This window comes from Gnatocerus cornutus, chromosome 2 (genome assembly GCF_029298725.1).
Source record: "Gnatocerus cornutus isolate USDA-ARS CGAHR chromosome 2, icGnaCorn1.1, whole genome shotgun sequence".
Taxonomy (NCBI): Eukaryota; Metazoa; Arthropoda; class Insecta; order Coleoptera; family Tenebrionidae; genus Gnatocerus; species Gnatocerus cornutus.
The window spans coordinates 7,858,879-7,873,459 of NC_142234.1; the positions used below are offsets into that span (position 1 = coordinate 7,858,879).

The window sequence follows — 14,581 nt, forward strand, 5'->3', positions numbered from 1 at the left end:
ACTGTGGTCGCAACTATAAGTACCAAACATCTCTATACAACCACCAGAAGTACGAGTGCGGAAAGACGAAATCTTTTATGTGTACGATGTGTAGCAAGCAGTTTTGGCACAAACAATCTCTTAAAAACCACGTGCTTTTCAAGAGATGTAAAATGTTACCGATGTAGAGTTTGACTAGTTCGTAATAAAGTTACAGTAGTTTGGTAGAGTTCTTTTCGTTCTAGAACATCCTTCAAATTAATGCTAATTTTAACACCCTGTACTTTTCAGATTATGCAGAAGTGGATGGCCGATATGTTTGCTCTAGGTGTTTTAAATATTACAAGCATCGAGGAACAGTCATCCGCCATTTAAAGTACGAGTGTGGGAAGGAGCCGAGTTATAGTTGTAACCTTTGCTCTTTTAAATGCAAGAGATACGATCACTTGTACACTCATATGAATTCAAAGAAACATAAAATGGGCACATTTTAATAAACTTTACTCCGGAAAAATCTTTTCTTGTAGTCGTAGCGTTGTCTTTTTATCAATATTCTGATATGACAAAACTTACAGCGAGCTCAGCGAGTTACGAATTTCATTGTAAGTGCGGCAAGTCGTACAAGCATCGAGCTTCTCTATATAACCATCGTAAGTTCGATTGTGGAAAAGGAACGGGAAGGTATGAATGTCAACAATGCCATGTCAAGTTCTACCATCGCATTTCCTTAATGAATCATATGAATTTGAACCTATGTCGTAACATTGTTAGCAATTGAAATAAAGTTTAGTTATTGTCGTGTAAGTCATTTTCGGAGTGACATTTTACTAACTGCTTTGGTGGTGGAGGCGTGGGTGTTTTAAAACCAATACATCATTTGTGCGATTTTCAGATTATATGGAATACGAAGGAGTGTATTATTGTAACAAATGTACGAAGACTTATAAACACAAAGGAAACATTCGGCGACATCTGAAGTATGAATGTGGGAAGGAACCGAGCTATAGTTGTAACCTTTGCTCTTTTAAATGCAAGAGATATGACCACTTGTGGTCTCATATGAATTCAAAGAAGCATAAAATGGCCACGTTCTAATAAACTTTAATTCGGAACAGATTTCCTTTCTACTTGTTGTTTTGTATTCTTTTTATATGATACGACAGCAAGCTCAGTGAGTTAAGAATTGAACTGCTTTATTTGCGTAACCATGGTGAATTTGTGTCAAAAGGTTGTTAAAACTTGAAATAAAATTTTAAGATAATTTCGTGTAAGTGATTTCCGCACGAGCACTTTACTAACTCTGCTTTGGTGATGGGAATGCGGGTATTCAAAAACCATTACATCATTTTATACGATTTTCAGATTATGTGGAACACGAAGGAATGTATTATTGTAACAAATGTTTGAAAAGTTATAAGCACAAAGGAAACATCAGACGTCATCTCAAGTACGAATGTGGGAAGGAAGCCAAATTCCAATGCAGTATCTGTTCTTTCAGATGCAAACGCTTGGACTATCTCAAGTTTCATATGAAGAGCACAAAGTATCACCAAAATGTGGAGAAGCTTTAATGATGTTAAGATTGTTCGAATTTTATTTTTAATAAAGCTTACAATTTTAATTTTATTGAACTTTAGTTGAATTGCATCTTTTACAGCAGATTCCTTTTGAATTTTTCTTCGTAAATAATAATAAAAATGAACACACGAGTGTTTCGAAAGCGAAGAACCACTACCAATATAACATTTTGTCACTTATTTTAGTGTTTTTATGATTAAATCTGAAATAACATACGGACTACTTTATCACTTATCTGACTTGGCTCAGTAATTTTTTCGTGTGCTTTGCTTAGGTGACTATTCTGGCACTCTCCTGTAACAGCTTTTTTTTCAGGTTCCAATCGGTTTTATTGTGTGACTTGCTTCAAATCGTACAGTGCACCAGAGAATTTACGACGGCACCAAAGGGTAGAATGTGGCAAGGAAAAAAAAATTACTTGTTCACAGTGTGATTTGAAATTTTTCTATAAACAGCAGCTTAAGAAACACATAGAGAAGAGACATTCTATCTACAGCCCGTTTTTGTAAAATGTAATAGTAATAGAGTAAATATGTTCAAAGAATACCTACATATTTTTGTGTGAGGGTGTGAACGTGAAAATTGTAATAAAACTCTTCTTTACGAAGTGTATGTCTTTTAGATCTGCAGTCACGGAGGAACTTTTATTGTAAGAGGTGCTTCAAATCCTATACTTTGAGAAGAAACTTACAGCGACACGAAAAGGTCGAATGTCAGAAGGAGAAGAAGTTCATTTGTGGGATCTGTCAGCACAGAACTTACTACAAGAGTGATCTTCGCGTGCATATTTTTAACAAGCATGGCGTACATTGTAACTTAGATGACATCAATCCGTAATAAACTCTTACCAAAAACTGATTTTTGACTTTAATGTAGGTTCATTTGTGTTTTTGTGTCACGTCTCATCTTAGTAATTCGTTATTAACTGGGGGATTTTTTTAGTGTTTAGACCGCGTTTCTATTGCGATCGGTGTGGCAAGTCATACACCATTAAAAATAACTTGAGGAGGCATCAAAGAGTAGAGTGTGGTCAAGAGAAGAAGCTCAGATGCCACGTGTGTGACCACAAGTTCTACTATAAGCAAGAACTCGTGGGACATCTGCATATCAAGCATAATTTGTTGCCAGCGCCTAATATTAGATTTTAGACACCGTCAAGATCTTAGTTGCTGCGCCAAATTGGGTCATTACCATGTTCCTTGTATTAATAAGACTGTACTGTAGCCTGTAGCTTTACGTCATGTGATAATTACGTTCGTAGTGCACGTACTTCAATAAATTTTTTCTCTGAAAGTGTTTTTGTCTTTGCCTTATTTTGTTGTTGTGTTTGTTTCTTGGCTTCTGTATACTTACTGTGTTTTTTCTAGGCACGATTTATCCTTGCATCAGATGCGATCGCAAATATAAACATAAAGCATCTCTCTACAATCACGTACGTTTTGAGTGTGGCAAAGAAAAGTCCTTCATATGCCCTATGTTGGACTGTCCCTACAAAACGAAACGAAAAGGAAGTCTTAAGTCCCACATCCTTATAGTTCATAAGGACTATTTTTGTAATTAGTAATCAAATATACGTTTCGAGCTTTCGTCTTTAGCTTTATTAATATTTTTGGTTGATTTATCGTTTTGCTGACTACCCGTTTTTTTTCCAGGTCACAAATTCCAGTGTTTCAAGTGTCACAAAATTTACAAACATAACGCGTCTCTGTGGAACCATGTTAGTTTTGATTGTGGTCAATCTCCACGTTTTCATTGCAGCCTGTGTCCTTACCAAGCCCGAAGGAAACACCACTTGTATTCGCATCTTCGATCCAGCCACCGTTTCGAAGCTCACAAGAAATTTTAATTGTAGTTAGATGTGCCATATTTAGATTAGTTCTGAACTGTTTTTCGTTATCTAACAGCGGTTTGATTTGTAGGTCGATATAAATGTTTGACATGTCAGAGGGGTTACAAGCACCACCAGTCGCTGTGGACCCACATTCGGTTTGAGTGCGGGAAACTACCAACTTTTCAATGTGATTTTTGTCCCTACGTTGCTAAAAGGAAACATCATCTCAAATCTCACATTGTTATGAAACATTCTTGTTAATAAAACTTTCTGGCGCATGTCTTGTTTCTTACTTACCCCTTGTTTTTTCTTATTTTCATTTTTGTTGTTTTAGTTGCAGACATAGAGTGTACAAAGTGTTTGAAAACGTACAAACACAAAGGGAGTCTCCAGAGGCATCTGAGGTACGAATGTGGTAAAGGGGGATCTTTTTCTTGCCCTTATTGCGGTTACGTGTGCAAACAGAAGTATTCCTTAATCCGCCACGTTAAAGTGATTCACCCCGACAGTCTAAGCTCTTTTATGTTTTTGTACAAGTCGATGAAATAAAATATCTGCATGTTTTGTCTATAATTTGTGCGTGTGTGTGTTTTTCCCACATCCTGAAACTCATCACAATAAACTTCCTTTTTTTAGATTATTGGACTTCAAAGCGACCCAGTAAATATTTTATGGACGAAAACGGCCGATTTCCGTGTCTGAAATGCGGCTCATCATACAAGCAGAAGACTCATCTAATCCGCCACTTGAATTTCGAATGCGGCGTCGAGCCGAAATTCATGTGCTTTTGTGGCAGGAAATTTAAACAAAAAAGCAATTATCAGACGCATTTGAAGTGTTTGCATCGAATGTAATCAAAATTTTCTACTTAATAAAAACTAACGACTGAACTCGTTTTTATCCCCCACCGACCAAGATGTAATTAACCGAGTTATAGTTTTCAGGAGCAAGAATTTTGGACGGGATCAAAATGGCCGCTTTCTGTGTCCACAGTGCACATCTTCATACAAACAGAAAAGTCATCTTGTACGTCACATCAACTATGAGTGCGGAGTTGAGCCCAGATTTCAATGTGATTTGTGCCTCAAGAGGTTTAAACATAAAAGCAATTTGAGGTCGCATTTCGTGTTGTTGCATAAAACCGCAGTGTAATTTTTTTAATAAATTATTTTCATGAGTGATGTTTTTCTTTGATACGCAACGGTCGCGTGATAGATCGTGGTTTTAACGTTCTATCATGCTACCGTTGCGTCAAGCTTCTTGCCTGCATGCAAGAACGGGGGGCTAACGTGTTCCGTTACGTGTGTTTCAGATAGCTCGCATTCCCGTTAACGCTTTTGCTAACTCACTCTTTAAAGTGACTCCACTGACTGTGTTTATGTTTTAGGCCTGTTTAGGTTCAGTTGTGTGCGTTGCGAGCGACAGTACGCGCGCAAGCAACATCTCTCCAGACACATTCAGTACGAATGTGGGAAGAAACCGCTCTTCCAGTGTCCTCTGTGTCCGAGAAAGTGCAAACGCAATGACATTCTTAGATTTCATCTGAAGAATATTCATAAAATCGATTAGTTTAGTTTTGTACAAAGTACTAACTTTTATAATTTAAGGCTTCCAAATAAACTGTGACGAGTGCTTGAGGTTTTCTTTGTAGATTTTCTTTAAGTGCTGCTGTATTTATATTGAAACGAGCTTGTTTTTAGGTCGTAACCGATACGTCTGCCCTTGCGGTAAAACTTACAAATATCCAGAAAGTCTATCCCGACACAAACGTGAGTGCGGGTCCGAAAAAAAATATAGTTGTCCGTACTGCTTCCACAGGAGTCACAGAAGTGATAATTTAAAGCGACATATTGCAACGGTGCATTTACCGACTGCGAAAAAGGAAGATGTGAAGACGATGTCTGTTTCTAAGAATTTGTATCAATAAATTTAATAAAAGTTATTTTTATTAGTTTTTGTCATTTCGGTTTTGCTTGTAGGAACTCAAATTGACTTCGAAATAATTTCAGGTTATTCTTGCTGGTGTGGGGAAACATATCAAAGTCCGCAAGGTCTCCAGAGGCATGTTGCTGTGTGGGGGCAAGAAAAAAAATTGAGTTGCATGTTCTGCACTTTCAGGGCACACAGGACAGAGCAGATTAAGGCTCATGTCAGATCAAAGCACAGTTTTATGTAACAGTTATTTTTAATTTAATAAAATTTAATGATGGATTCTTACAGGTGTTTTTTTTCGCATGATATAAATCTTGCCATTTATTCCTTTGTGCTAAATTGTAATGTGACGCTAGTTCTGTTTCAGGTATATTCTATTTTTGTCAGTGTGGCAAAAAATATAAAGACATGAGTAGTCTCCGACGACATGAAGCACAGTGCGGTAAAGAAAAACGGTTTCATTGTCCATATTGCAAATACAAAGCCCACAGAAAAGATTATCTTACCAATCACATAGGAAATAGACACTCTTAAATCTAATGACTGTGACAAATAAAAACTTGTAGTAATTTTTGTATTGTTATTTTTCTAAGTACTCCAGATTTTACATTTTCTTGCAAGTTTTGATTGTTTATTTATTGTGAACAAATATTTATGTAAATTTATTTGAAACGCAAAATGACAAATCTGTGACAAGTTTATTTTTCAGGCAAGAAATTTTCATGTTCAATGTGTGGTTTATCATATAAACACAAGCGGCATCTCAGCAGACACACGAAATATGAATGTATAAATGTAGAACCGAAATTTATGTGTTTACGATGTGGACAGAGGTTTACGCAGCCAAGCAGTTTGAAACGACATTCTTCACGTAAAATATGCACAATCAAGACAGTTTATTTGAAATAAAATTAAATCATGTTTTTATTTTTTGTGTTTGAATTAATCTGGCGTTTATCCACCATTGGAAGAGATTTTTAACGCAATTGTTAGATGTAGATCTACGCAACGGTTGCGTGTTAGAACGGGGTAGAATTTTGTACTGCGTTCTAATAAGCAACCGTTGCGTAAAGAATCTTTGATGTGGTTATTTAATAACGTGAAGTGAAGTGAAGTAGGTGTTTATTTATTGCTTGCCGAGCATGGAATATAAAATGACTAAACCAAAGGGATTAACCTTCGTCCTAAATTAATGTTGTCTATGTCTACTAACCCTGTTCATTTGAAGCGTTGAAATTAACACTTCTCTTTGCAGGCCGCACGTCTGTATCCGAAAAATTTACATGTCCAGAATGCTATAAGTCGTACAAATATAAATCAAATTTAGTTAGACACATGCGATATGAATGCGGAGTGGATCCGCAATTCGTTTGTAAATTTTGTTCGAAAGCCTACACCCAAAAGAGTAACTTAAAGTCTCACCTCCTCTTCGCGCATGGATGGGAGTAATTTGTTGTAACTGAAAAATAAATTTAGTTTTGTGGGACGAGTGGGGTTTTATTTTGTACATAACGCCCGGTACACCCCTCTAGCATCCGTACTCACGTGTTTTTGACGTACATTTTATTTTGCAGAGGCCTACGAGCACAAATGCCACAAATGCTGGAAGACTTACAAATACAAATGGAATTTGTTGAGGCACGTTCGTTACGAATGCGGAATGGCCCCTCAGTTTGTTTGTAAAATATGTTCCAAAGCCTTCACGCAGAAAAGTAGTCTGAAATCTCACGTGGGTTACATCCACGGCTTCCACGTAACGTTCAAATAGTCTTAATTCGTTGTTTTAAGTTTGGAATCTCTTTTGTATGTTATGTTAAGACGTAATAAAGTAGTTCTAAGGGTAGTCGTCATTTTCCTAACTCATCTAAATGTACGTCTCTTAGTCTTCGATTGTCTAATTCATGGATGTTTCAGACTCTTACCAGATCGTCGGTAGAATATTTTCTTGTCCCCGATGTAAAAAGGAATACAGATACAGAAGCAGCGTGGGGCGTCATATGAAGTACGAATGTGGGACGTCCCCTCAGTTCGTGTGCAGCATCTGTTTCAAGTCATTTACCCAAAGAAGCAGCCTTAAATCTCATACATTCTCGTTACATGGATTCGCGGCTTTAAAGAAACTGACTCAGAACTAATATGTATTGTTGTAACAATAAACTTGTGTACTTAAAACCATTTGGTTTTATTTTAAATTGAAATTGTGAGTTTTTGATTTTAATTTTGTGCTTTTTAGGTTACGTAGTGGGCGATGGGATGATCATTTGCAAACGTTGCGGCAAAAAGTACAAATACAAGAAAAATTTTCAAAGACATTTTAAGTATGAATGTCAAAAACCTCCGCAATTTTCGTGTCGGTTTTGCCCTTCGAGATTCACTCAAAATAGTAGTCTTAAAACGCACATGGCCACTCATCATAATTTCTTTAATTTTAAACTCGAATCTGTTTTTATCAAGCCTCAATGATATGTTAATGTTATCAGTTTATTTTTACTAACAAGATTCTACTAACATATGTATTCAATAAATTTTTACAATGATTTTGCTTATTTTTGTCCCAATTTGTGTGGGCTTAACTCCAGGTGTTCATTGTTGTTCTTTCTAAAACAGTTTTTATTTTTAGATGTTCAGCGAGGTTTGTACCGGTGCCCAAAATGCGGGAAAGGCTACAAACACAAGCCCAATGTGTACCGCCACGCCAAATATGAATGCGATGGCATTTCCCATTTTGTTTGTGTTATTTGTAACAAGGCTTACACACAAAAAGTGACACTTAAACAACACGTTTTGGCCCTCCACCATGAATACAAAGATATATTATTTCCGAACAAACAGATTTTTTTCTAATTGTTCTTATTTGTAGAATAAAATCATTGTTGTAGTTGACACTTTTTTGATTTTGATTTTAGAAAAAACGGGACAACAAAAATAGACTTCTTTTTTGTCTATCGGCTAAATCGAAATATTTTTATAAAATATTTGTATTTACGGCAAGCACGGAACGGATATCCCGCGGTATGACTTTATACTAGCTTCTGAAAAATAAATATGATTTTTTTATGAAAATTAATGTGCAATCTTTAAGTTTACTATGCTCTCTTTTCAGGACAATTCAAGTGCCAAAAATGCGGAAAAAGCTACCGATACAAAACAAACTTGCATCGTCATTGCAGATATCATTGCGACGGCATCTCACACTTTAAATGTCATTTGTGTGCAAAAGCTTACACTCAAAATAAGTCACTTAAACGTCATTTAGAGACGTATCACCACCTTGCCCTTGGCTCAAACACACTTGTAGAACAACCTGAAAATATACCCTACTAAAATTAAAGCTGCGTCTTACTTCACAATATAATTTTGAAACTTCTTATTAACTAATGGAATGTTTTTAGGAGTAGTCGAAGAAGAGGAAAATCAAGTGATAATAGAATTCACCTCTTGCGGTGTGGACGAACGCGAAGCTATCGCCGAAGAAACTGAAATTCTTACGTGCCTTTGTAACAACTGCGGAAAGGTAAATTTTTGCGTTACCGAGCATCTTACACATTTTCTCGTTTTAGATGTACAAATCCAGAGGTAACTTACAGCGTCACTTAACGTATGAATGCGGAAAGCAGCCTAATATCATGTGCCCTTTGTGTGGGCTCCAAACCAAGTATCGTTCCAGCATGAAACGTCATGTTTTGAAGCTCCATCCGGGTCATGAGTGTGAATTTAAAGACGCGTGATTGTATTTGGTTTTCAATAAAAATTTTTGATGATTTTGAGTTGTTTTTGGGAGGGGTGATATGATTGTTGCGAATTTGTTTAACTTGTTTTTGTTTTAGGGAATTTTCATTGTCCCAAATGCGATAAGTCGTACCAGACTGTATACACGTTACGAAGACATATAAGATACATGTGTGGACGAGGATATGCACCTCTTGCTGGATACAGGATACAAGAAGCCGACTACATTTGTAACAAATGCGACAAAGTGTACAAATGTAAAAGTTCGATGCGACGACACATTGTCTACGAGTGCGGAAAGTTGCCTCAAGTGTACTGCCCAGTCGCTGGTTGTGGATACAAGTGCAAACTGAGAGATAGAATGACCCAACACATGAGAATGGTCCATAAACTTCAGTTATGACTTGTATTATATTTTGCAATAAATTTTGGTTTATTTTTTGTTGTTTTGTTGATTGAACTGTAATGTTTTAGGTGAGTTTTATCTTCTCATATCAAGATTTTATTTGGGACAGAGACCGCAGCTCCATTCGCGCTCTTTGCTCTTACTAAACAGATTTTGACAGACATTGCTTGCGAATGAACTCATTCTCAGACTCTGTATGCAAGTGCAAACCGCATGACTCAGCATCTCTTTCATAAAATATTCTATAAAGTGTAAGGGAGGGGGCGTTTTTCTTGTAACTCCAGTTATGTTCGTTGGTCTGATTGTCATTTTTGCAGGCCCTCAGTACAAGTGCGAAAATTGCGGCAAAGTTTACACAAAGTTTTATTCCTACGACCATCATTTGCGGTACGACTGTGGAGAAAAAGCAGTGAATTACCGCTGCGACATCACAGATTGCCACTACACCACCACGAGAAAATACAACTTGAAAATGCACACTCGAGCTAAGCACAAAAAAGTTTTGTAATAAATTGTATTCCCATGAACCGGTTTTTCTTTTCCATGAACCCAGTTTCTAGTACTTGCCTCATCTTCATAAAACATTCTTGCAGGGATCTCCTTCAGACGCACATGTCCAACTTGCTTCAAAGAGTACACTAATTTCCATTCTTTCGACTATCATACAAGGTATGATTGTGGTGACAAAGTCGTCACGTACTGTTGCCCCATCACAAACTGTACATATGTGACGAAGCGTAAGTTTGACTTAAAAAGACACAGCAGAGCAAAACATGGAACTGTAAACTCAGATTCTCAATAAAAATTCTCTACCATTAGTGTTTTTTAACCGCTCCTTTCCTGAACTCAAGGTGATTCGGGTTTTCTATTCAAGGTGGCCAAAAATGGATGTGCAAGAACTGCTGCAAGGTCTACAACAAGAGGATCTCTTTGTACATACACGTGAGGTACGATTGTGGTAAAAGTGCGCAGTTTTCATGCCCTGCTGAAGGATGCAAATTCAGATCTAAACGAAAATTTGATTTAAAGCGCCATGTGGCGAGAAAACATTGCAAAAGGATGGAAGAAAAGTAATAAAGCTTCTTTTTTTTATTTGTATCTTATTTCGAAGTACCTTGATAACAATTCTAAGTTAACCTAAGCAGTCCGCGGTAAGTATATTAGTAATGCAAAGAACACAATAAGCTAAATTTTAAATTGAAATCTGTTTCAGAAATATTTTGAAAAAGACAACAACAACTTGACTAACAGGAATTGAAGATTTTAATTTTTTAGCACAGTTGTGTTCAGGAGTGAATCTTTGCTTTTTTTGACAGTAATTTTTGTTCTAGATGGCGAATTCAAATGCTCTACATGCAAAAAAACCTATACCAAGAAATCTTCGTTTAAAAAACACAAAAGCGAAGATTGTGGTCGGGGTGTATTTGCGTGCACCACCTGCTGGTACACCTCTCCACGCCGTACAAATATGAAACGCCACCTCGTTAGCAGACATGGAATTTTGAAAGACTTTGAAGAGTACATGTACAAAGATGACGATCCTCTCAAATAATGTACTCCTATCTTTGTAAATACACTTTAAAACAAAACTGTGTTTTCTTTCTGTCCGCCTGTTTTTTTATCTTTAAATAATTTTGTTTTGTTTTGTAGATCGTGGTACTTTCCCCTGCCCCAAATGTTCAAAGGTATACTCAAGAAAAACATCTTTGGTTTGTCATATGAGTTTAGACTGTGGCAGAGGAGTGTACATTTGTGACCTGTGTGATCATAGTACCACACGAAAATACAACTTGAAGCATCATCTTTGTTCGGTCCACAAGATTTTTGAAAACTTTGAGAAACACATGTCGAAGGTTGAAAACAGGGTGCAATAATATTTGTTAATGGTTAAAACTCAAATATATTTTATTTTTCGAATTATCTTTTTGTTCAAACCTTGATTGTATTCAATTCTGGGCATGACTTGACTGATTTTTATTTTTAGATGCACCAACATACACATGTCCTAAGTGTAATAAAGGTTATACCAGAAAAGCCTCTTTGTATGTTCATGTGAGTTTAGATTGCGGACAAGGAGTATTCGTTTGTACGCAGTGTGGACACAGGACCAGCAGGAAGTGTAATTTGAAGCGACATTTATTTACTGTACACAAAATTACATCAGATTTTGACGTACATATGAGCAAGGAACAGTAAAAAATTTTTTAGGTAGATGCTTGTTGGTTGCATTGTTTGATCGGTAGAGCAAAGAATTTATACAATTCTATTGTTATACATTTTAATATCTCTACCTATCGAATATCCAAAAATATTGTCCATAGTTCTTGCTTATTTTTTTTCTAATACCAAGTTTTCAGGTAAAAAACTGACGAGATTTCCCTGCTTAAGATGTAATAGATCCTACAAGTATAAGAGAGGCTTAAGAGCTCACCTCAAATATGAATGTGGAAAACATCCGACATACATTTGTGACAAGTGTCCTAGTGCCTATTATCATGCAAATCAACTACGAGCTCATTTGCGGAAGAAGCATACACACCCAAGATGTGAAAATAAAAAACGGACTAAAAAATCTTGTCGACGTTAATTTGTAACTCATTAAAGAATCCACATCTAAATAAGTTGTATTTTTTGTTGAATAAATTTTTTCACTTTTACTTCTCAGGCTCAAAATTTTTATAGCTAACTTGGACCCGTTTCGACCGGCATCACTTGTAGTTAGTATTGTAGTGTTTGGCTTCACAGGACTCTAGGTTAGTAGAGAGCATGTACATTACAATTGAATAAAACTACCTAATTTTTTCTTGATTTCTTTGTACAGTTGTGTTGCTGGTTGGGGCTTCATCTTTTTGTTTTGATTTTCTTTTAATTTTCTCTAATTTTTTCAGAGTTTCGTAGCGCTTTATTGAAACGGGTCGATTTCACCGATAATATCTGTCCGGTCTGTGGGAGAGTTTTTAAAAGGAAAGATCACGTCCAACGTCACTACTTAGAATTGCATATTTTTAATCAAGAGAACATGGGATATCCTTGTGCTTCGTGCGATAAGTTCTTCAAAAGAAAGTACATTTTAGACAACCATATGAAAACTTGCGTGGGCTTGCCGAAATGTCAAATTTGTAACGTGTCGTACCCGAAATTTGGACAGTTACTACAACATATGAAGAGTGTTCACAACGCTATTATCAAATAAGATTTGCACTTTTATATTTTTATATCGTGACACACTGTTAGACTAAGTGGTCGAAGGGACTTTGTTAAATAAAAGTTTATATCGAGCTTGTTTTTATTTTTTTTATTTTTTATTTTCTATATAATTAATTGTATTTGTATTATTATTCCAAACTAATGCCTGCTTTTTTAGATTTCTCGGATCTTTATGCCATTTTGCGTGTGAAGACAAATTCTGTATATCCGTGTATTGTATGCAACAAAAAGATGAAGAAGACCAGTTTAAAAAGACACTATATTACTCAACACTTGATAGATCCGGATGCAGAAGGCTCTTTAACTGGTTCTAAAAAAACCAAGTAATTTTGTAAACGTTTTTTCAATATATTTTTTTAACTTCTTTGTTTGTTTTCTTCGTTGTATGGTTGTCTTTTAGCTTCTTCTGACAACGCTCTTTTTCAGGTAAATTCAAGTGTGTCGATTGTCCCGTAACTTTTTCCCGCAAAGACCATTTGCGACGTCACTGCGTCGAAGTTCACAAGAATAAAAACGCCGCTCCCTTCGTCTGTACTGTTTGTTCACGTGGTTTTAAACGTAATTACCATTTGAAGCGTCATATTCTTAGATGTTACCAAAAAGTCTTTCATTCTTATTTCGATGTGAAGAAGGAATTTTGATTGTGCCTTTTCTCAATACAATTTATCACATATTCGTTGTTTTCTTGTGCTTGTTATTTTAGTCTTTTTTGGTTTTGCATGGTTAGACACCCGAAGGCTTTAGGCCTATCTTCTCGTAGTTCTCACAACTTGTCTGTTTTAGCCCGTTTCATGTACTACACATGTATGAGGTGCGGGAAATCGTACAAAAATCAGACAAGTTTAAGTCGGCACACCCACCACGAATGTGGGAAAGAACCCAAATTTCCATGCCCGTTTTGCCAGAAACTCTTCAAGAGGAAGGACAGAGTTAAGACTCATTTCAAAGATTGTCATCCACAAATGGGTTCTTTTGAGAAGTTTGTCAATTCACGAATTTACGTCTAGTCTGTATGCCATAAAATTAAATAAAGTCGTTACTAACAAAGTTTTGTTTTGGTGTAGTGTTATATGTAGATATTTGTTTGTTGATTTGATTTGTTTGGTATTAAAATGTTATGTTTTAGGTTTTCTCACAAATTTGGAAAACCTACATCAGAGGTATTTCTGCAAGAACTGTTGTAAGAGTTACAAGCACAAAAGACATTTGTCGAGCCATTTGAGGTACGAGTGTGGAAAAGACCCTAGTTTTGCTTGCATGGTTTGTAAAAGAAAATTCTTCCAAAGGTATACTTTGAATGCTCATCTCAGACAAACACATGGTTTGGATATCTGAAAATTGTTGTATCGTTTTATCCCAATAAATAAATATTGCCAAATTGGTCTTTTTATTTACTATGCATTTATCTGATTCGGATCACCTGTTACTATTTTTTGTGTTTTGTATTTACTGTTTTCAATGTTTTACGATTTTTTTAAGATATATAATGTTTATCGTAGCATCACATTTGTGACGTTACTATTGTAAAAAATGAGTATTTATTAACCATCTTGACCCCACACAAATATAAGTTTTATTATTATTTCCAGTTTATTTTATTTTCACAGACACCGACAAAAAACTTATTTGTATCAATACAGTCGGTGATTTTACAAAATTTTGTACTTATAAATATGCATGTTGTCTGTATTTTTCTTATCTTGACATTGTTCTAGGAAATTATAAGAAATTTGTTTGTCCCAATTGTCCCAGACGCTACGTTCACAAGAACCATCTATCCAGTCATTTGCGATACGAGTGTGGAAAGGAACCCACTTTTTGTTGCTCATTTTGCACGAAATCATTCCACCAAAAATCCAACTTGAAGTCTCATATGAAGAGGTGCAAGTTAATGCACAGTTAGATTTTTATTTTTGTAA

General features: G+C 36.0%; 1 protein-coding gene across 35 annotated transcripts in view; it reads left to right on the forward strand.

The window, feature by feature from the left end:
* The window catches only part of lola (longitudinals lacking), a 67,850-nt gene that overhangs the window by 20,884 nt on the left and 32,385 nt on the right, over positions 1–14,581 (forward strand). The window contains exons 5-6 of one of the 35 annotated variants that reach the window (XM_088030199.1): positions 10,049–10,124; positions 10,330–10,545. The exons of 21 other annotated variants lie outside the window; for them this stretch is intronic. In XM_088030199.1, the coding sequence (XP_087886325.1) occupies positions 10,049–10,124; positions 10,330–10,417 (164 nt within the window). In that variant the 3' untranslated portion in view covers positions 10,418–10,545. 13 more of the 35 variants (XM_088030156.1, XM_088030179.1, XM_088030198.1 and 10 more) reach the window with 13 other exon arrangements.